General features: G+C 42.7%; 7 protein-coding genes across 8 annotated transcripts in view; 3 read left to right on the top strand and 4 right to left on the bottom strand.

Annotated features, from left to right (window-relative positions):
- The window catches only part of LOC143430432 (rap1 GTPase-activating protein 1), a 94847-nt gene extending 93762 nt beyond the window's left edge, over positions 1-1085 (bottom strand). Inside the window, exon 1 of the mRNA XM_076906725.1 lies at positions 807-1085. Coding sequence (XP_076762840.1) covers positions 807-1036 — 230 coding nt within the window. The 5' untranslated portion in view covers positions 1037-1085. The remainder of the gene's footprint in view (positions 1-806) is intronic.
- Positions 1086-4590: 3505 nt separating this feature from the next.
- Positions 4591-9076, bottom strand: LOC143430448 (uncharacterized). Of its 2 annotated transcripts, none has more exons than XM_076906753.1 (2): positions 8771-9076; positions 4591-6098 (listed from the first exon to the last, which is right to left on the bottom strand). In XM_076906753.1, exon 2 carries the CDS (start codon positions 6094-6096, stop codon positions 5854-5856), a length of 243 nt encoding a protein of 80 aa, XP_076762868.1. In that variant the 5' UTR covers positions 6097-6098; positions 8771-9076; the 3' UTR covers positions 4591-5853. The 2 variants fall into 2 exon arrangements, with proteins under 2 accessions (XP_076762868.1, XP_076762867.1); XM_076906752.1 differs by lacking the exon at positions 8771-9076 and adding an exon at positions 8107-8470.
- A 552-nt stretch (positions 9077-9628) lies between these two features.
- On the bottom strand, positions 9629-12015 carry Cytc (mitochondrial cytochrome C). The gene is made up of 4 exons (XM_076906748.1): positions 11864-12015; positions 10718-10767; positions 10248-10389; positions 9629-10177 (listed from the first exon to the last, which is right to left on the bottom strand). Exons 2-4 carry the CDS (start codon positions 10754-10756, stop codon positions 10032-10034), a joined length of 327 nt encoding a protein of 108 aa, XP_076762863.1. The 5' UTR covers positions 10757-10767; positions 11864-12015; the 3' UTR covers positions 9629-10031.
- A 427-nt stretch (positions 12016-12442) lies between these two features.
- Positions 12443-13670, top strand: Tfb5 (transcription factor B5). Its single transcript, XM_076906820.1, has 2 exons — positions 12443-12587; positions 13484-13670. Exons 1-2 carry the CDS (start codon positions 12553-12555, stop codon positions 13668-13670), a joined length of 222 nt encoding a protein of 73 aa, XP_076762935.1. The 5' UTR covers positions 12443-12552.
- LOC143430506 (meiotic nuclear division protein 1 homolog) lies at positions 12630-13449 on the bottom strand. Its single transcript, XM_076906819.1, has 4 exons — positions 13216-13449; positions 13037-13142; positions 12828-12974; positions 12630-12769 (listed from the first exon to the last, which is right to left on the bottom strand). Exons 1-4 carry the CDS (start codon positions 13437-13439, stop codon positions 12632-12634), a joined length of 615 nt encoding a protein of 204 aa, XP_076762934.1. The 5' UTR covers positions 13440-13449; the 3' UTR covers positions 12630-12631.
- Positions 13671-13710: 40 nt separating the features above from the next.
- Positions 13711-14262, top strand: LOC143430508 (zinc finger HIT domain-containing protein 1). Its single transcript, XM_076906821.1, has 2 exons — positions 13711-13852; positions 13932-14262. The coding sequence occupies exons 1-2, from the start codon at positions 13711-13713 to the stop codon at positions 14252-14254; spliced, it is 465 nt and encodes a 154-aa protein (XP_076762936.1). The 3' UTR covers positions 14255-14262.
- Positions 14263-14890: 628 nt separating this feature from the next.
- Ipk2 (Inositol phosphate kinase 2) lies at positions 14891-19044 on the top strand. Its single transcript, XM_076906743.1, has 5 exons — positions 14891-15019; positions 16009-16331; positions 16675-16851; positions 16996-17256; positions 17582-19044. The coding sequence occupies exons 2-5, from the start codon at positions 16163-16165 to the stop codon at positions 18268-18270; spliced, it is 1296 nt and encodes a 431-aa protein (XP_076762858.1). The 5' UTR covers positions 14891-15019; positions 16009-16162; the 3' UTR covers positions 18271-19044.
- The last annotated feature ends 1378 nt before the right edge of the window (positions 19045-20422 follow it).

The following is a 20422-nucleotide window of genomic DNA, read 5'->3' on the forward strand; positions in this document are numbered from 1 at the left end:
AGGTTCTAGGGACACTAGAATACTAATATACTAATCTACATACTCTACAAAAAAACTACTGCATATTTACAGCAATTTTTCATATCAATAGGAAGACTGACAGTGAAATGAGATACAGAAAATGTGATCCAATGTCGAGGAGAACCATTAATAATATAAATGACATTAATTGGGAAAGAATAAGAAGATGGAATACGCGATACAAAAAGTTGCAACCCCTACGAAGCATCGACACCAAAATGAATAATCGCAAGGAGAAAGTATGGCAAACGAACTCCTTCCTGGACCATAACCACTGCCTCGATAGTGCAAGTCACGAGCACGACTCATTAATAAAATAAATGGCATTAATTGGAAAAGAATAAGAAGATGAAATACGCGATACAAAAAGTTGCAACCCCTACGAAGCATCGATACCAAAATGAAGCGCAAGGAGAAAGTATGGCAAACGAACTCCTTCCTGAACCATAATCACTGCCTCGATAGTGCAAGTCACGAGCATGAGAACCATTAATAAAATAAATGGCATTAACTGGGAAAGAATAAGAAGATGGAATACGCGATCCAAGAAGTTGCAACCCCTACAAGCAGCCCCAGAAAGCATCGACACTAAAACGAATAATCGCAAGAGAAACTGTGCCAAACGAACTCCTTCCTGGACCATAACCAGTGCAGTGCGCTCGCGCAGTTCCCCAGGATGAGCCCCCAAAGGATGGCACTGACCCGGACAATTCCTTGGCCAGCCTCCCCTTCCCAACGTGGAGCGCACAGCACGCTATACGCGACGATGATCGAAATCTGCCTACCTGTGGATCGTGATCCTTGGCTGCGACGTCGTCGTCGTCTGTCCACGACAACCAAGAGCCGTGGGGACTTTGAGGAGGTCGCAGGACGAAAGATGATGCCCGTACTCCCGACAATTCCACGTGTAACTGCTGCGATCGTCCTCCTTCATGGATTGCTGCCTCCTGGGCCCAGCATTGTCACCTGCACCGCCACCACCCTCTGAGAGATGGCGAATCAGGGGACGACGCATCGCACCAGAGCTCCGTTTCACCGGCACATTCGAAATGCTGACGCGCGAATTCGATAGATCGCACCAGGATCCCCTCGATCCGTGTTCGCGACGCGAGACGAGCCTTCAGAGAGCAGAGTCGAGGAGGATTTGCGCGTGAGACGCGAGACTGGTCCACGTTTTGTCACTGCACGTCGGTCACGCGAGTGGTCCTGCGACGACGTAATCGCGGCACGAGTCCTCGACAGACTATGTACGTACTTCTTGCGCGAGTGTTTACGACCGTGCGACTCCCACCCTCCAGCCCTATTAACTATTTGTCTTACCTGCCACCCACTGTTCTGAACCGTACCGAATGCCCAACGTGACTGGTCGGTGCGACAGGTAGCTGCAGAAGATACAGCCGTGCCCTATTTTATCGATACTCGTGGATATCGTGGCTGCTTTTCGTTCAGGACTTAAAAACTCGCATGATATTTCGTTTATCAACTGCGTTCACAAACTGTAATTAAAGGTTTTCTAATTGTAATGCTGTGGACTTGATGAAGAGGGTGATACCTTATCATTTAACACAGTTTCTCTTATCTTATACGAGCAGAAAGTTATAGCAATGTTGAGTAAACTATAAGTGGAATCTGAAAAATGCCTCTCAAATGCTACTGATTGCTATGTTTCTCTTCAAATGATAGTTGGATGATTAAAACAAGCTAGTCTAACAAACCACTGTCTGATGCACCAGAATGCAACGACCTACTTTACAAACAGTAGATAAGGCGAGAGGATCGCACTGATAATGTATCGATGCAATCATTTGCACGTCTGAAACGAGTATTCCTTGTTTTATTAAATGCAGTAACGATCCATCGACCTAAACGCAGTTTAATAATTGGGCACTCATTTTATTAAATGCTTTAAACTTTAATAATTGCACGCTCATTTTATTAAATGCTTTAAACTTTAATAATTGCGCACTCATTTTATTAAATGCTTTAAAGTTTAATAATTGAGCACTCATTTTATTAAATGCATTAAACTTTAATAATTGCACACTTATGATTCTTGTTCGCAGGTTTGAATTAACTAAGCACATCGCACTGCAAGTATTGCACAAACGCTCTCCTGACATTACCTCACAGTGGAAACAAGGAAGAAGGGACATTTAATTATTTTCCCTTGCGTAACTGTCTTGCTGTTTTTTACCAATGCACCATACTTATTTGTCAATAACTTTGACAGTGGAAAAACTGCACGAAGATCACTCAAACCTTCCTCTTAATTAAGCACAAGATGTATGCTGATTGGAAACCTGGAGAAAACCATTGCCTCGAGACTAGTTTCAAATGTTTCACAGAGTATACGACACAAGTCGATTGTGAAGATGTCTTCAATTAGCAATTGTATTGCGAAATGTTTAAGTACATACATTACTTATGTAACTATGTGATAATAAATTGAGTAATCCACTAGCAAAAGCTTTATTGTCAATGCAAAATCAGTCCTATTGTAATTATTCGTACTCTGGGTAATAAAGAAAAGGATTAGCTCTTTTCTTGTGGAATTTGAAGGAAAAAAAGTGAGACCTTGTACTGCGATGACGCAAAGAGCCGTCAACGTGAGATCACTGTCGTATAAAGACTTCGTGCGTTCACTATTCGTCTGAGGAATATTTGCAGCTGATACTACGTCTCAAAAGCAACAAAAAACTTCATATAAACTTATATCGAATTTGCAAAATTAACAGAGAAAATTGGATTCTTCGATTCTATCACAGAAACAGCTGTTTCATTTATATTATTGATTGTATCTTCAAAACTATAAGTTCCACAAGAAAATGACGCATAGTATCGAAAAGAGTATTAAATTTTCTATGATAATAGTTTCTATTTTACTTTGAAACTCGAAAACAGGTAGAGAAATAAAAGTTTAAACTTAATTCAGAAGGTGAAGAAACACTCAAAAATTTGAATAAAATTTTTTTTAGAACCCGTGGCGCCATCTCTGTGAGAAGTGCTGAAACTACTTGCCAATTTAGTTCAGCACTTTTCTAAGAGATGGCGCCACGGGTTCTAAAGTAGAGTCGATATCGTCTGTACTACTCTTTCTTATAATCTTTTTTATATACCTTTCTCTCTCTTACTTGTAAAGCGATAAATAATAACAAAACTATTTAAATATACAACAAATTACAATAAAACAAGTAGAATTTACAATAAAATACAATAAAGCTAATAAAATGTACAATAAATTATGATAAAACTTATAAAATGTGGAATAAATTACAATATATTGATCTTATTGTAATTATTTATGTATATCAAATGGTTTTATTGTATTTTAACATATATTTAAATAGTTTTATTATAATTTATTGGGTATTTATCACTGTAGAGGTAAGAGAGAGAAAGGTATATTAAAAAAGCTATAGGAAAGAGTGAGACAGATGATATCGACTCTGTTAGAACCCCTGGCGCCATCTCTGAGAAAAGTGCTGAACTAAATCGAGAAGTAGTTTCAGCCTTTTCCACAGAGATGGCGCCAGTGTTTCAGTAGTTCACTTCGCTGTTGATAACGTTGAGCGAACAGTTTGAGCACTTTTTACAGAGATGGCGCCAGGGGTTCTAATAAGAACTTTTTTAAATATTCAAGTGCTCTTAACACAAAACACAAAATATCTCTGCTTCTGTGCAGTGAAATAAAAAACTGATTGGATCACTGTAAAGCTTAGAGATCAAAGAAGTTTTTGTGCAATTTGCAGTCTTCTACGACTAAGAATTATTACCTAAATAGGAGATCAAAGTTTGCGTAACTAATAAACTTTGCTTGCTAAGATAAGTTTAATCTTTAATTACTCCGCCTGTTTTCGAGTTTAAAGAGAAAATAGGATGTATTTTAATAGAAAATTGATTGCTCTTTTCGATAGTGTGTGTCATTTTCTTGTAGGACTTACGGTTTGGAAGATACAATCAAAAATATGAGCGAAACAGCTGTTTTTCTGACAAAAACAATAAAATCAATTTTCTCTGTTAATTCTGCAAATTGGATATAAGTTTGTATAAACTTTTTTGTTGCTTTTGAGGTGCAGTATCAGCTGTAAAAATTTCTAACACGAATAATGAATCATTTTGTATAGATTTGCATACGTCATGCGAGAGCTGACGAATGACACACACGCGAGACGACCATATGAATTTCTAATATCGAAATTACAATGGAATTAATTAGAAATTAACAGCTGAACACTCTATTCTTCGTCGCGCGTTGTAACGCGAGCCATGTAAAGGAGCATACCTATTCTTAACCCGCAAGTGTGACTCATTTTCGTTTATTATTTCTCTGCCCCCGTGTGCTCCACGAATGGTTCATAGCTGTTACTCAATCGCTCGTTCCATCAGCGATTTAACTCGAAGCGTGCGTGGGTCTCAGAAAGAAAAACAGTGGCGAAACGAAAAATAATTGCAAGCCCAGTTCTCGAGCGTACTGTCGCATCGAGAACGATAAACGATTAACAAACAAGTTACGAAAAACGAAAGATGCGTACGTCTACTGGTTGGATAATTAACGAGCACGATCACTCTTTTCACGGAACAACGTTTTATTATTCAAAGATAAATGTACTTCTAAAAATCCTGGCCGCAGTTCCAGCAGAGTTTCGCAGTAACGGAGATCTTGCTCTGAGGTGCAGGATTGTCGCACGTGGAACAGCGAATCGCGCGAGTATCGGGTTTATTTCGAGATCTGCGTGGTCAGAAATATATATCGATCGATTAGTGATAACACGTAGATACCTGAAGCGCGCGCGACACTTTAAAACGCTTCGAGACGACACCCTCGAAGTGGGATTGAAAAATACAGAACGTCGAATTACAGACAGCTTTGATTTTTTGTTCGACGGAGCTACCAGCTTCGAACGAACCTGATCGATAACAGGGGGAACGTAGAAAATGGTACGATTATTTACGTAGGTACAAAAATAGTCGATACACTAGGCTGTCGTATTCAGAAAAGAATCGATACTCGCATAGAGAAAAGGTGGAACGAAGAAGTTAATCGTACGCAAAGCAACGGATCACGGAATGTTTTCAATCGTAGCACCACGTTGTATCCTCATCCAACTGTTCGTGTAATCTAAAAAACCGTCATCCACAATGGCAGACTCGACTCGAAAAACAAACGAGAACAGAAGAGCAGGAGGAGGAGACAGACTTGGAATGGATCTGCACCGTGCGACCGCAACGAAAGCTTCCCGGCTAATTAACCAGCCGACGAGCCGATCGATTAACTGGGACTGCGCTCCAATTATAATATTTACTCTGTGTGGTACAATTTTTTTTTTCTTCTTTTTCATAATTTTTCTTTAACGACGACACACGGCTGCGCACGCGGTTCGAAAACGCGTGACCAGGTGCGCGCGTGTGCCTCGTCGACACGCGCGTGCACGCACACGCGTATGCGACGGTCATCTCTACGGAAAAGTAGGCGTTAAACGTAGCCAGTGGCTGTTAAACACGTAATTATGCGTAACGCGTTCGCTTAGTTGAGCTACCGTCGACTGTGGCTACGTAACCAGCCGACCACCCTCTACGAAATGGGGGTAGAATCGCGAGCGAGAAGAGAGAGAGGGTCGCAGCTGTGAACACGTGTCGCCTCGCGTCGTGGCGCGGTTAAGCAACGCGGTCCCGCGGGTTGCATAACCGCAGGGGCGCGTCCACGATCGCACGCACGTGTACACACGGTCCTCTGTTTCTTATTTGAATCCGTTAAATACATCTATCAATTGCGTTTGCAGCACGTGGCCTGGCTCAGCTCGCTCAAACTGGTAAACAACACTGCCCTGGACTCTAACAGCCGATCTGGTGGAGCATCGAGGCGAGTCGAAACACGCGCATCCAGGCGAACATCCCCGTCGACGGTGAACGACAGATCGAGCTCCTCGCAGTGCTGCTCGACGACTGGATTTTGCACTCGACGGACGTCGAGGCTCGTCGTGGTCCGCGATCAGGCGTCGCGTCGATCGAGCACACGTCGCTCTCCGACTTCCTTTCCTTTTGCTGCTGCTGCTGCTGCTGCGGCGAGTACTTCATCGCTGGATAAATCAGGGGAACGATTAATCAGGATTGCGCGGTTCTAACGCGAGCTACGAGCCCTGACGCGGCTGATGTAACCATGGGAAGAGGTCGCGCGCGATTTCATGCGAGAGGGTTCCACGCGGAAGCAGCCGCGCGCCGCGTTTAAGGAAGCGTTTCACTCGTTTCTGAGACCAGCGAACGAAAGAAAATTACGCATGGTAATTAGCTTAATGTACACTCGTCACTTGCTTTCGTTGCGCGCTCTCAAACGCGAGTCAGTCTCCTTTCGATTGAGAATAAAGGAATTTACTTTGCTGGCTCGAGAAGTTTCAGAGTTAAATGATTTTGAAAAACTGTCGAAAACTGACTCGCATCGAATGTAACGAGCTGCGAGACGCGGAGGTCGAAGGCAGTCTAACGATTTTACGAGCACAGAATGTAAGCCAGCGGCGGTATGGTTAAGTAATGAGATTTTCCCGTATGTCACCACGCTGCTCTTTTTCTCACGACCAACAGCGAAATTCCTTTCACTGGCAAATCCTCTTTTGTCTAAGAAAGCCGCTTTATGCAACGGGAAGAGAGTGTTGCGAATGACCCGCGTGAACGAACACAAAAGTCGATTATCTTCGATTATCAAAAAGGAGAGGAGTTTGCCAGAGAAACGTGCGATTCCACGGCGTTCTTTCACCAAAATATCGGTACAGTATCAACCTTGACTGTGTTTCTAAATGCCAAACGCTCACTCGGTCATGGCCAAAGATCCATTACGCGTGCAGTGCACAGTACGGCTGATATAACGGTTCGACAATAGAGACGGATCACGTCTAAATTTAAAGCTTCTCCTTGGCGAGCGAAAAAAAGGCAGGAAACAAAGCTCGAGGAACGTTCTGCCGCTCTGGCCATATTAAAATTTCCACGATACGTCCCCTACGCGTGTCTAATGGAAATGCATAATTCTTTTCGTGCTCGTCTCGCGTTACAGGTGCGCGAGACACGCGAGCACTGGCTGCGTACTCGAAATCAAACATGCACGGCCTATATTTCTAAATATAAAACGGTATTTTTACGTGCCTCGCGCACGCTGGTGTAATCAGCGATTGATTAAGCGGTTTTTTTCCGCGGTTTTATCAGTGGCCGCGTTTCGAGGACTCCCGTTTTCCGGGGTTCCTCCGGAGTAGGTGGTGTCTAGTGGGCGTTTCAAATGTCTGCTCTGGTTTTACAGAAGCGCACGCGCTTCTTTCGCACAGCTGATTCCCTAGACCTACTTTTTGCGCGATGATGCAGGCTACAAATAGGTATAGTAAGAGGAATACGCGGGTGTGCAGACGAGCATGCGTGTGCCCCTCGTCCTACAGTGTACCTACGTACTTTAGGAAACGCCGCGTGCCCTAAATTATGCTCTCTGTGCTCGAGGTCTTTCTCAGGACACTCGAAAAATCGAAAGTATCAAGCACGCCTTTGCTCTGTGAACGCAGATTCCTTCTATCGTCCTGTTTACGTTCAGCAAATGTTACCTCGAATTAGAAAAATGATGAACAGAGATGTGTAACGCAAAGGATAACGAGAACGTTCGTTATTTCAGCAAAACTACAGCTTGCACGCACGAACTTATTATATATTATAAACCATAATGGGTTATCATCACGGTATTCGATGGAAACCGTTACGCGAATGAGTAAGTGGCTGGCAGATTTTTCGAATAAACCCACGCAATGCGTCAAGACCATGGATTAATTTGAAAACAGAACCACCGTGGAATCACCAGAAAAAAAGGTATTTTTCCGCAATGTTTGGAAGAGTCCAAGCAAAAGCTTGTCGCGATCCGTGTTCGTGCGAGCTCTGCGCGAGGCGCGCGATCGTTTTGCGGGATAATTTCTGCGAATCGACCTCTTCGATGCTCGATGTAAAAGCGCGGCAACTCGGTTGGTGCGAGTGGTGCATCGTACAATTCCCAGAGAATCGAAAAGAAACTAATCAAGCGAGATGTAATCGACGCGCAGAAACGAGACGCGGTTTGGTACATACCTGTGCGAGTGTTTTATTCAATTCCTAATTCCACGCGAGGAAGCGTACGCGAGAACAGCTCTACTTAGCTGGAAACCGTTCTACACTGGTTCGAAGCGCTTCGTGTAATGCTCTGCGGTGCACAAGGTGCGTTCGCGCGGCGACCGCCAGGAGACGGGAAGCGAGGAGGCGAGCGGGCGATCGAGGAGGCAGAGAGAAACTCTTTCTTCTCGCTCTGTTTTGCGCGCTAGATGGGAAAAGTGGGTACACGTCGACGCGATCGTTTCCACGATGAAGCAAGCTGGTGGGGAGGCTCGTCTTCTTGGTTATATCCTGCAGCGCCGGCGCTGCATCGACCCATCTGCACCTTGCCATCGACGTGTGCTCTCTCGCTGCGAAGCGCCAATTTCTTTTTTGTATCTCGCACAGATTGCTGCGTGCGATCGACGACTGTTCGATTGTCATCCGTTTAACTGTTACAATTATCCTACGTCCACTGATCTTCCTTTCCAATCCGCAGCACGAATCTAACGCGTGGCTCTGCTTTGAGAAACGTTTCGCAACGCTGTCAGGGTTACATGCTACTTCGCTGAGAAAGTTCCAATGATATGCGATGTATGTTATCGAGCCTTACAGGTGTACGCTTTGAAAGAATGTGTACAGTTGGAAATTTGGAGACACTTACCCCTCGTTGATGTACCATTTTGAAAAGTAAGACCCGTGGGATGAGGGCGAGGTGGTTGGCGAATTCACAGCACTATTCACGCTCGACTTCGAAGACGAGAACGAAAGACCGCTTTTCAATGAACAGGGAATGCGACACTCCTCGCTAGACACGGGAAGGTTCCACGAGTATCTCGTTTTTCTGTGAGGACTATTGCAACCAGGACTCGAGCCTGGAGAGCTTGAAACGGCAGGGCTTTTTGGGCTCTTCAACGATCCGGAACTGAAGACTCGAGCGAAACGAAGTCTCAAAGAATTACTTTTATCCTTCGACGCGGTGTGATTGTCGGTATCGCACGATTTCTGCTCTTCGCAGGGATCGCAATTACTTTCCATTCTGGCTTCGATACGAATTCAAGGCATTAACTCCGCAGGACGTAACTTCGCGAACTGTAAAATTGAAATGCGATAGATCGTGTTAGGAGGTAATATAAAGGTCTCGCGCTAGGTTTTGTTTACCGCATCCTGGTGTGTTGTTAACCGCATCCTTCCTCCTTGCTTATCGAAATAATGCAAAAGGCTAAACTAAACTAATAGTTACAGAGTGGATTTCGACATTCAAACGTTACAATTAAAATGGTTTTCGATTATTCAACTTTTATTTTACTTCCATTCAGTTTGTTGAATAGAAATCTTAAACTGTTACTATTGACACTATCTCCTCATTCGTGTGATTAATACAATTCTTTTAATATCAATAAAATTTCATCCAAATTATCGACAGGGCGTATCACTGTATTCCCCTATTATTTGTTTTTCATTTTGTACTTAATTGCGTCTTTCGAGTCGTTTAATGCACCAAAAATGAACGTTACAAATCCATCGTTCAACCTGTATTTCCCATACTCTTGCATTACAGTCAATTCAAACAGTATATAACCACAAATAAATAACAGTGCACGATTTGCGTATGGCTCAGCCACAGCGAGAGAGCACTCGAATATCTTTAATGATGAAGCAGAGTCAGATCTAGCTGATTCCGTCTTGACTCCTGTCAATGTACATTAATTACATACATGATACACCTACTTATAATTAAGAACAATAATTTGTCACTATTCAGACTTTGCGAACGCTTGAGTACCAGATGGGGAGAATTAATGAATGATTTGTGTGAGATGTAGCGGGCTATTCGCGAGGTTTTAAGTGATAATAGTACTAGTTTCCTCTATACCCGCTGAGCACGTCTAGCGTGCTTTACCATCCTTTTACGTGTATCGAGCTTACTTCGACGCTTGTTCAATGTACGCGATCAAATCAGCCCGCTCTTGCGGCTTTTTCAAACCAGCGAACACCATTTTTGTACCAGGAATGTACTTCTTAGGATTTTCGAGGTATTCGAACAGGGTTTCCTTGTTCCAAGTGATACCTAAAACAGCACGTATTCGCGTTTACTCTCTTTCAAACGTACGAGAAAACATTGCGACTGGAAGATGTACCTTTCTGTTTGTTCGCTTCCGTGTAACTGAAGCCAGGAGCCTGACCAGTTTTCCTGCCCATTATCCCGTGTAAATTAGGTCCCACTTTGTGTTTACCGCCAGCTTCGATTGTATGACACTGCGTACATTTCTGTACGAAAAGCTAGCGAAAGAAATTTTTCTGTTTAGACCACGGAAATGTTGAATTCCAGCTAAGTATTCGCAAGGGTTGTACGATTATCAAAGAGCATTAGAATCGAGTCAAAACTCTGCATTCATACAGTCAGAGAAATTCAGATTATCGTGACGTACAATCACGTGCACGCGTCCACGTTTTCGCGCGTCACAAGATCGGAATTCCGCGCGTAATATCGGATGCAAGCTTCAAGCGACTCAAATTCCAAACTGCCTCAATTATACGTAAAACAAGGAAGTTGATGTCAATGAAATAACTTCATTGAGACTTATGAATATATTCATTTTTTTTTTACCTTCTTTCCTTTCTCTGGATCTCCAGCCGGTACACCCATTGCTCTCTAATCTAAAATGAAATATTTATGTATAAATTCAGTAAGATGCATATTAACGCTTTTTCGTTGGGCTACCATGCTCGCAAGATACATCCTCGCGAACTCTAATTCATGCTTCTTTTGTTACGTAAGCACGACGCGCGTGAACAAAAATCTTGGATTTCATAATATCATTGCACAAGAAACCTGCATATATTTGTACGACGATAATAACTATCGAAGGAAAATATAATATATGACAGGATTAACAAGTCGACGGTTAAAACATAATTGACTTTCCACTTGGCACGTGTCAGAGCATGGTCCAACATGGCAGTATGGTAAAGAGAACGTGGTTATCCAAGTTATACTGCTCGAACGATTATTTTAACGTCGAGGAAACGAGATAGCGCACGTTAGAACAATATTACGATTAAATTAAAATATAAGAATATTAAATATCAAAAGTGCCACGATGACACTGACGTAACTAACATTTGAAGGTCAAATATATGTACCTGGGTGTGTTAGGTACATATATCAGTTACACGACCGATCCTAATCTAATCTAATGAATGGAAGAATTGTAGTAATTAGTACTGCATATATTAATTTTAAGAAACATAGATCAGCACACAAAATGTAAGAGAAATCTACAAAATCCAGTTCATTGTTAACACTCTCTGTAGCTCTATGAATATCAACAAATGATTAATCAAATAAAGCACATTTTAAGATGTTACTGGTAATTTTATTAATATAAATTATTTAAGATAAAGGGGCTCAAGTTTTACGTGAAATTGTCGAATTTTTCATTAATGAAAATGTAATAATAGAATAGCTAAAAATTAATGGCGTTACGTAACTAATCCTATGCTTCGATAAAGTAACCGAAGACGAGCAGGAAAATGTAATGAATATTTAATTTCATTAGCTACAGGACTGTACAAACATAATTCATTCGCACGAACGATAATCGCATCGAATATTATCATTCAGAATTAAACGGTTTGTTAACTTGTACAAATTTTTAAACTCGCACGAGAAGATACCAACTCAATTAAGATTACGAGCACGGTATAATTGATACTTTCGAATTTAAAACAAAAAAAAGGATAACAGACTTACTTTACCCAACTAGCACCCGCGTGAACAGAGTATCGCAGACGTCTGTAGCCTAACAGTGAATAGATACTTCGATCGATGTGTAACTACTGGTTTCCTCTGGGCTTGAATTCAGTGTATTTTAATGGCTGATGCAACCATTTCACGAGGACTGTAAAACTCGTCACAAGGGGGCAGCCAAGTGCGATACCAACGAAAATCCTCCAACGATTGGCAAAATAATTCCCACTAAATACAGACCTTACTGAAACTAATTCTGTTCTCTAATTAAATAGATAAAGGAATAAACAATTAGTTTGCAACGTTTGCCTCTGTACAAACACACAAGTTGCAGTGCTTAATATTTAATGGAACATTATGATTTTTGATTGCATAATGGAAGATTGATATAGTAATATTCTAAATTTGTTGTAACTTAAACCTTCTCATTTTTATTTATGCTATACGTGTGTATTCTACTTTGGGATTAAAAAATATAGTTGCATCAAGATTTGTTACTAGCGTCTCTAGCGATTAACCGAGCCTGCCAACCATCGAAACCGGTTCTTTCCTCTAGATATAAAAGTTGAACGTAGTCAGTGATAACTCTGCTCCTTCTGCAGTAACTTCATGATACAAAAGGATTCGACGATACGAAGTAAATACGAAATGCACGTTTTGTTTCTTCTGAAAGAAACGCAAACTTAAAAGACATGGTAAACGTTATGAAAGGAATTTTAGTTGAGTGGTACGTACACGAAGTGAAAAACTAAATTATACTTAAAAATACTTTTACTCTTTATAATCTAAATCCTCGGGAATATCGAATTGTTTATTCAGGCAATCCTCAGATATGTCAAACTTCCTTTTACACCAGCTCTGAATAGCAAAAATATTGTCTGTCCACACGTTTGTGGCATCTTTGTATTCCTGAAAAATAATCCAGTTATGGTTAATGTAAATTAAATATTTTTTTATCGTCTTATACTTGTGCTTTCTCCGCGAGTTTAGCTATAACTTCTGGGTCAGCATCTTTGAATTTTGCAACCTGTTTCTTCAACTGATCCTCTATGGCTTTTAATTCTTCTAATTCGCGTAATAAAAGTTCTCGTTCCTCTGTATCTTCCTTTCCTACCTGTATATTTCATTGCCAGAATAAATGTTAAATAATCTGCATAGTGTTCAATGATTCTTTACCTTTTCTTTTTCACAAGCCTCTTTTAATTTCTGAAGTTTAAACTCTGCCTCTACTATCTTTTTAGTTGCTTCCGATATTCGCTGTTCTATTGCGGTAATATTTTCTCTGAACAATGATATATGATTTAATCGTATGGTATTAGAGTATAACATGAAAGATGAAAGTACTTTGTTCCTACCCTGGAAAAGTCCAGAAATATATAGTAGTACCAATTTTTTCTGATCTCACTAATCCATCGTCTACCAGAGCTTGAACCACATCCTTCACAGACTGCATTACAATGCCCTTCTCTTTAGGTGCAATTCTTTCTAATTCTTTCAAGGTAAAGAACTCTTTCTTCTCATAGAATATCTGAAGCATCCTTATGCGTTTTTCATCCAGAGAAACTCTTCGTTTAGACATTTTTATTCTTAACTGTTGAGGAATATTATTTATTATTCTCACAGCGATGCAGCAATGAAGCAATTTCTTTTACATCTGGACGAGACATTTGCTCTGGGAAGGAAATTCATTATTCAAGATCTGGACGAGAGACATTTGTTTATCTCTGCTGATATCTTAGATATTTTACAAACCAAAGTGGACGATCTTATGGACCAGATATCATTTCCTCTAGCAGAGAAGGGAATCTAATTACCATACAGAAATTGAATTTATTCTAACACAATCGAACATGGCTGCACGAGAATCTGGTAGAATAAAGGATGCGTATCAGAAGAGGGTACTAGACGATGCCGCTCGTAAGCGTAGACAGAAGAAAGCATTGGAAGCTTTGGAGCAAGACAATTTTCACGATGACCCGCATGCTGACTTAGGCAAGCATATGATTCAAATAATTCTATTCCAATATTTAGATATATATATATTGATCTCATAGAAACATAATTGTTTCAGTAATGAGCAAGAAGGTTCCCAAGTTCCAAGAAACATTAGACAACAGAGGTGGCAGAAGAAAGAAGGCCAGATCAGCGGAGTATTACAAGCAACGGTTTCGCAAAACGTTTGCTCAGTTGGTAGAAGAAGACTTGAACATCAATCCGATTCCTCCTAACTACGCATCTGCCCAAGCACCGCCCTCTCGATTCCCCGAAAGACAGTTCTGCGCCGTCTGTGGCTTCCCTAGCAACTACACGTGTATCCCTTGCGGCGCTAGATATTGCAGCATGAAATGTTTGGGCACCCATCTCGACACGAGGTGCTTGAAATGGACAGTTTAATATGTACAATACTTCTTACAAATACATATGTTATACGCACACGTGAAATATATTTTTCAACTCTCGATTGTTCATTGTAAATACGACGCTACTAGAAATAAGAAATCTGTACATCAATGCCTCGTCTACTTTATTTATTCGTCGAGACATTACTTCGCATCGCGAGAGAACCCTTCTGAGGCCCAATCTGTGGCTTTGTACTTGCAATGCCATTCGATGTGCGTGAAATATACGTGCGAGAAGAGACCATTATGTACATCCTATAAACACTGACCTGTCTCTGGTGCTCTGAATTATTTAGGTTAGAATAAGCTGAGACGAAAGTACGAAATTCGCTGTCAAAACGAAGGAAACAGTTTCGAGTGACTTACTTAAGAATTCGTGCTGGATGCGTGGCGGGAACGGCGTCAATTTCATAAAAACAATAGCCCTCTGGCGGCGTCTGGAGGAGTGTGTCGGTGGTGTGACGAAAGAGACAGCAAAAGTAGAAACACGTCTAGTGGAAGGACGTGCGAACGTTTATAATTATGTGAGGTTTCAAGTCGTGTACGTACTCTCTGTTCCGCCTGATGCACGGACGGACACGAGCCTAGTGATCCACGTGAAAGTGTTACGCGTACCCGTGTACGTTGTTGTTGTGCTGTGAATCCGATTAATCGTATAGGTTATAATAATACAATAGGCATGTTAAAATGTCATAGATGTAACAATTGTAAAAGAGAAGAGCGGCTATAATAAATTGTTCACCTGTTATTTCCAATAAATGTACGTATACCTTATATGAGTTGCATTTTATGATTCATTTTTGCGCTCGAAATGTCGATTCCTGAAACGTTTAAGGAAGCACCTCGTGTCAGTCGACGGTCATGCATACGTCGCGGTGGACGCAGTGAACCTTCGAGATTTAATTCGCGATCCATTCTGCGACGCGATGTACGCGGTTTTTCGAAAAGCATCGACGAGCATCAGGATTTGTTGGTAAAAGCGCGAATTTTCGAGGCCCCTTGTTCTCGCGAGCACGGTCTGCCCTCTACTGGCCCGCGCGCGCAACTCGACACGCTCCTCTCAAACGTGTACGCGCGAAATCTCTCGTTCGCGAACTTATATTTTCGTTTCCGGATCATTTTTCAAAGAGCATCGCGCGCGCTCGCGTGTCCGTTCTTTATTCAGTGCGATGCGAGAATGCGCCTACCGAATTTATTTACCTGCGATCATCGACGATTTTCAACGGTTGAGTGAAAAAGGAACGATCGAAGGTAACGTCTATTTTAAGAATCAACTTACTCGACACACTGTAACGCGGCTAGAATTTCCATTTCCGCGTTAGTTTTTCACACTGAAACGTGAAAACGCCTGGCGACGTATTTTCATCGTCAATCTGTCCCTTTAAACGCTACCTACACGCAACACCTGGAATTTGGTGATGGAAATGTACAATTGTTTGTTTGTTTATTTTTTTTTTTAAAGGTTTATCGTTTCGTTACGAGTTTAATTCATAATTACACGCGATGGAGGGAAAGTAAACTGTTCTTGTTACGTTTTATCCGCGCGACTACTTTGAGACGCATCGCTTCGAATAATACGCAGTTACGCGCGAGAAATGTTAGTAATCGACGATTTTTTTTTAGCGGTGTAGGCGGATAATCTGCTATCGTTTAACTAGTTTAATAATATCGTAATCTATAAGTATGTTTTGCGATGTATATCTAGCTGGTATGTTGAGCCTCCTCATCAACTGAAATTTGTATTTATAGACGGAAATAAGGCAGCCGAAGATAATTAGAATAAGCTTCGATGAGTAACCGCTGGTGGCTGAGGTGGATCTCGCAGCGAAGATAAGATCTTTGCGGAACCGTGAAACTCTTTAATTGCAGAAGTAATTACTGCGCCCCGCTCAGTGCAATAACGATGACGACCTTAGACTCGCAGTCCGATAAAACTTTATGCCATCTTGATAAGCACTCGAACACGGAGTTAAATGAAATCCCGTCGGACTGCGGACTTCCTGCTGGGATAAGCCCGTTGGAATCTCGGGTCGCCGGACATCCGTCGTTAGACAAAGAGCGACAGACGATTGGTAAGCAACTGATCGAATTTAACACGCTGAAAGACGAAACACACACCCTGGAACCAGTTTCAACTTGAACTGTTTCACTGTTTGCTAACGAGAGAGGAAAATACCAGCGTTATACTTTTCGTTAATTGCTTTTTAACTCGCTGAGAATGTAATTTGCGACCTCCGCGAGACGGTACCAAGCGTCTGGTATCCTTTTTCTTCTCAGAAATTTCATTATAAACTGGATAGAAGCTCCTCTTACGTTCACGATCGTTTTTAAAACTTTTATTCGTGATTGTTTAATATTTTTTTTTTAGTTGCTTCAAGATCGATAATTATTAAGATTGTACGATAAATGTTGTAGGCATGTTACGTAGGTCGGACGGCCGTATATTTAAGCCTGTCGTTAAACCCTTGCTTGGTAAGAGGGAGATCTCGTTCTACGAAAACTTGCAAATATCGAAAAATCCAATCTTGTTGCAATTGAAGAATTACGTTCCACGATATTACGGCACGACAGAGCTGCAAATATTTGGCAGACGTAAGATATCGACCAATTTCTCCTTACACACCCCCGTTTTGCTTCATTCATTCGCCTTATCAGTGTATCATTTCAAATGCTCATTGCATGTAACGAAACAGAACCGACAGACAACTAAGATTAATCGTTTTGATGAACTATTAGGAGTAACATTCCTTACGCTGAAAGATATTACCGATGGTATGGCTGAGCCGTGCATGATGGACATAAAGATAGGTAGACGTACGTGGGACCCTTTGGCCACGCCAGAGAAGAGGGCAACGGAGGAGTTAAAGTACGCTGAGTCTAAACGCACTTATGGATTCTGTATAACCGGCTTCCAGGTGTATAACGTCTCCTCCGGGCAATTAAAACAGTTTGGCAAGCATTACGGCAAGACCCTTGATGCGAAGGGTGTCGTGGAAGGTATACCATATATTCACTTCTTCAATTATCTTAGAAAGAAAAACCGTGTGTCTATGTACCGTGTGTATACGAGGCTGTTACCAATTAACGAGCATTGCGCAATCGTGACACGTGAGCTAACTTCATAATTCGAGTGTCTGTTGATACGTGAATTAATGAACCACACGTGCGCCTAGTATCGCTAGCTCGGATACGTTGCGAGGAACGTTCGTAACGAGACACTGGAAGGTGTTTCCCGAAAAGCGTAGCGTTTGTTTCCGTCTCGTTTAACCTCGTTCAGACCTCGTTCGAAACGTTGCCTATCTCTATTTTCTTTGCTGCGCAGCGCTGAAAATCTTCCTGAACATAAGTCCAGAAAGACCGCCCTGCCGTCAATTGATCGTGAAGCTCCTGTCTTTTCTATGGAAGATCCTACTCTTCTTTCGCGCCCAGCGGCTCTTCCGCTTCTATTCTAGTTCCCTGTTGGTGGCGTACGACACGAAGAGGCTGCGACACTACCTTCGCCTCAACGAGAGGAACCCAAACGGACCAGGCAGTCAAGTGTCCACGTCCAGCGTGTTCAAACACGCGAACGATGGGCCCAACGACTCGATTTCGAGCAACGCGAGCAGCGTAGGACCCAGTAGAAACAGGGCGACGGAGAGGGTGCATTTCGTGAAGAGAAGCTTCAGTTTAAGCAACGATTGCGAGTCCACGGTTAAAGAGAAGACTCTGAACAGAAGCGGATCGTGTAGCCCTGACTTCAGAGTCGGTGGTATATGTCGTACGCATTCGTACGCGAACAACTTCGACGACGACATGATCAGGATGAAGGAAGACTACGACGACCTGCTCCACGAGCTGACCAGCTCCTCCGAGGAGAAGCAGAACTGGGTCAGAATCAATATGATCGACTTCACGCACGTCTTCCCAGCGGAGGACCGGAACACGCTCGATTTAAATTACCTGGAGGGCATCGAGAACCTGATCAAGCTGGTGGAGATGTTCCTGGTATCCAAGGACGCGACTGCATGAGCCATGGCCACGGTCGCGGAGTAGGGGCTCGTGAACGGGTCTCATTTTTAAAATCGCAACGCGACACGTTGCCGCGACTGTACATTTTCTATCCACCCGGTAAAATTAGACCGTTTCCCTCGACGTTAGGTCAGAGACGCGCGAGCAGGAAGCCGTAACTCCGCGACGATATATACGCATTAGCTCGCGAGTAAACCACCAGCCCAGGAAACGTTTCGTGAAAGCTTATCGGGGGTGGCGTGCGCCCTCGAGCGGACAGTAAAATATTCACCGTGTCGAGGGCCGTTTCGCGGGACGTTTTTAGTAGCCCAAGCGATTCAGCTAACGAACAGAGCCGAGTGTTAATTGTTTCGCACCAGATGTAACGTTCGCATTCTTTACCGCACCTTTCACTTGTCAATGATTCCACGTTGCGTCGCCTTCCTTGGATCGAACGCGTCTCCACCCCTTCTTAACCCTATTCCAGAAAACTGTTCAGAGTTTCGAGACGCGAGGTTTAAATGGTCGCACGACTTCGAAGGGTTGGTTCAGTCTACGAGCGTTTAAAAATCCCTGCGACAATTCGGCTGAGGAAGGCAGGCATCGACGATCGTATCATATAATAGTTGGTTTTATATCTACAAACGTATCCGTACGTGCACGTGAATCTGTTGCCCGCGCAACGATCGTTGTATCCATCGGATGTTCGTACTATTACTTTTCTTATGTTCTTTCCATGCGATTACTGTAATCATGTGTACCGAACATGTACATTGTTATATCAAGATAAGTAAACGAGGAGAAGAAATAAAAAGTGTTGATGGAAATCGATGCTCTTTTTCATTTGTAACGAGTTCAGCGAATTCGCAAGCGATTAAATTAATGATTAAGCCTGTCGCGTAGAGCAGGTGATTAAACAGACTCGTTCGTTATCGTATATTTTATTCGTCATTCACTCGTAAACAGTTTTTACATAGTCGCTCGAATAGTCGCGCGAGCGCACCGGGCACGACGTGTCAACTGATAATAATAATTCATAATTTGCTTAATCTCTCGTAACATTTATAATAATATATATATATATATATAATATTTATATTTGTGTATTTATATTTATATTTTATATATATATATGTATAAGATTGCTTGCTTGATCATCGACTGTGATTTACGTGGCACATCATTCGCCTGGTCGTACACTAAACACCTCGCGAGCCATTTTACACCCCCTGTCATCCCTCTCACGCTTTACTCGCACTCCTCGCGAGCTCGATCGTCCCTCGTTTGCGATTCTACAACGTCGACGATTCAAGTTTCTCTCACGTGAAAGACCGCCACTCGAAACAACGCACACTGGACGAAGGTAGTCACCGTTAGGAAACGCGTAACAAAGTGTAACAAAGACCGGAAGCGTGGGCGTCGCTCGCAAGTAGAAATCGAACGCGAGGCGGCCTCGTGTCGAGGATGTTCCCTGGGTAATTGCTAGCTAATGTCTATTGTGCGCGTCCGCAGACACTGCGTCTCGCGTATGCCTTTTGTCTTCCGCTCGCAATGGGAGCGACAAGTTATCCGTTCGAACATTAACTTCGATCAGACACAGAGAAACGAACGTGAAATGAAAAGAAGAGAGTCGAGAAGTTGAGAAATTCGAACGATCCTAAAAACAATCGTGCGCCAGGCTGCTCGATTGATGTCGTAGTGGCAGTAAACGAGGGACACGTCCGCAGGCGATGTCCGTGAGTGTGTAGAACAGGACTTAATACACGGCTGGTTGTTCGCCGTGAGCTCGAACCGATCTCGACCCGTTCGCCAAATATCGTCGGGTGCGATTTCCTAACGCAATAAATTTTCCACGCCGTTTGGGACCGCGGCCGCGATAAATTCGCGGCGATTATTAGCGGCTGAGCAGAGAGAGGCCGCCTTCGAAGGGTATCGGTACCTAACGTAATTACAGCTGGCGCAATTAATGGCGGCGCGGGGCGCGGGGTTTCTGTTAATCAATCCGCGAATGCGATTACCTCGCGGCTCAAATTGAATTACGCGTTCTGAATAGCGGCAAAGTGTCTGATATCGCAGGGACGAGCGTCGATGCGTCGGTTGGTGTTGCTCCAGGAAGCCTCGTCATCGATCCGAACCACGCGTACGCGGCACAGAAACCGATAACGAACGATAA

This window comes from Xylocopa sonorina, chromosome 14, assembly GCF_050948175.1.
Source record: "Xylocopa sonorina isolate GNS202 chromosome 14, iyXylSono1_principal, whole genome shotgun sequence".
NCBI classification, from domain to species: domain Eukaryota; kingdom Metazoa; phylum Arthropoda; class Insecta; order Hymenoptera; family Apidae; genus Xylocopa; species Xylocopa sonorina.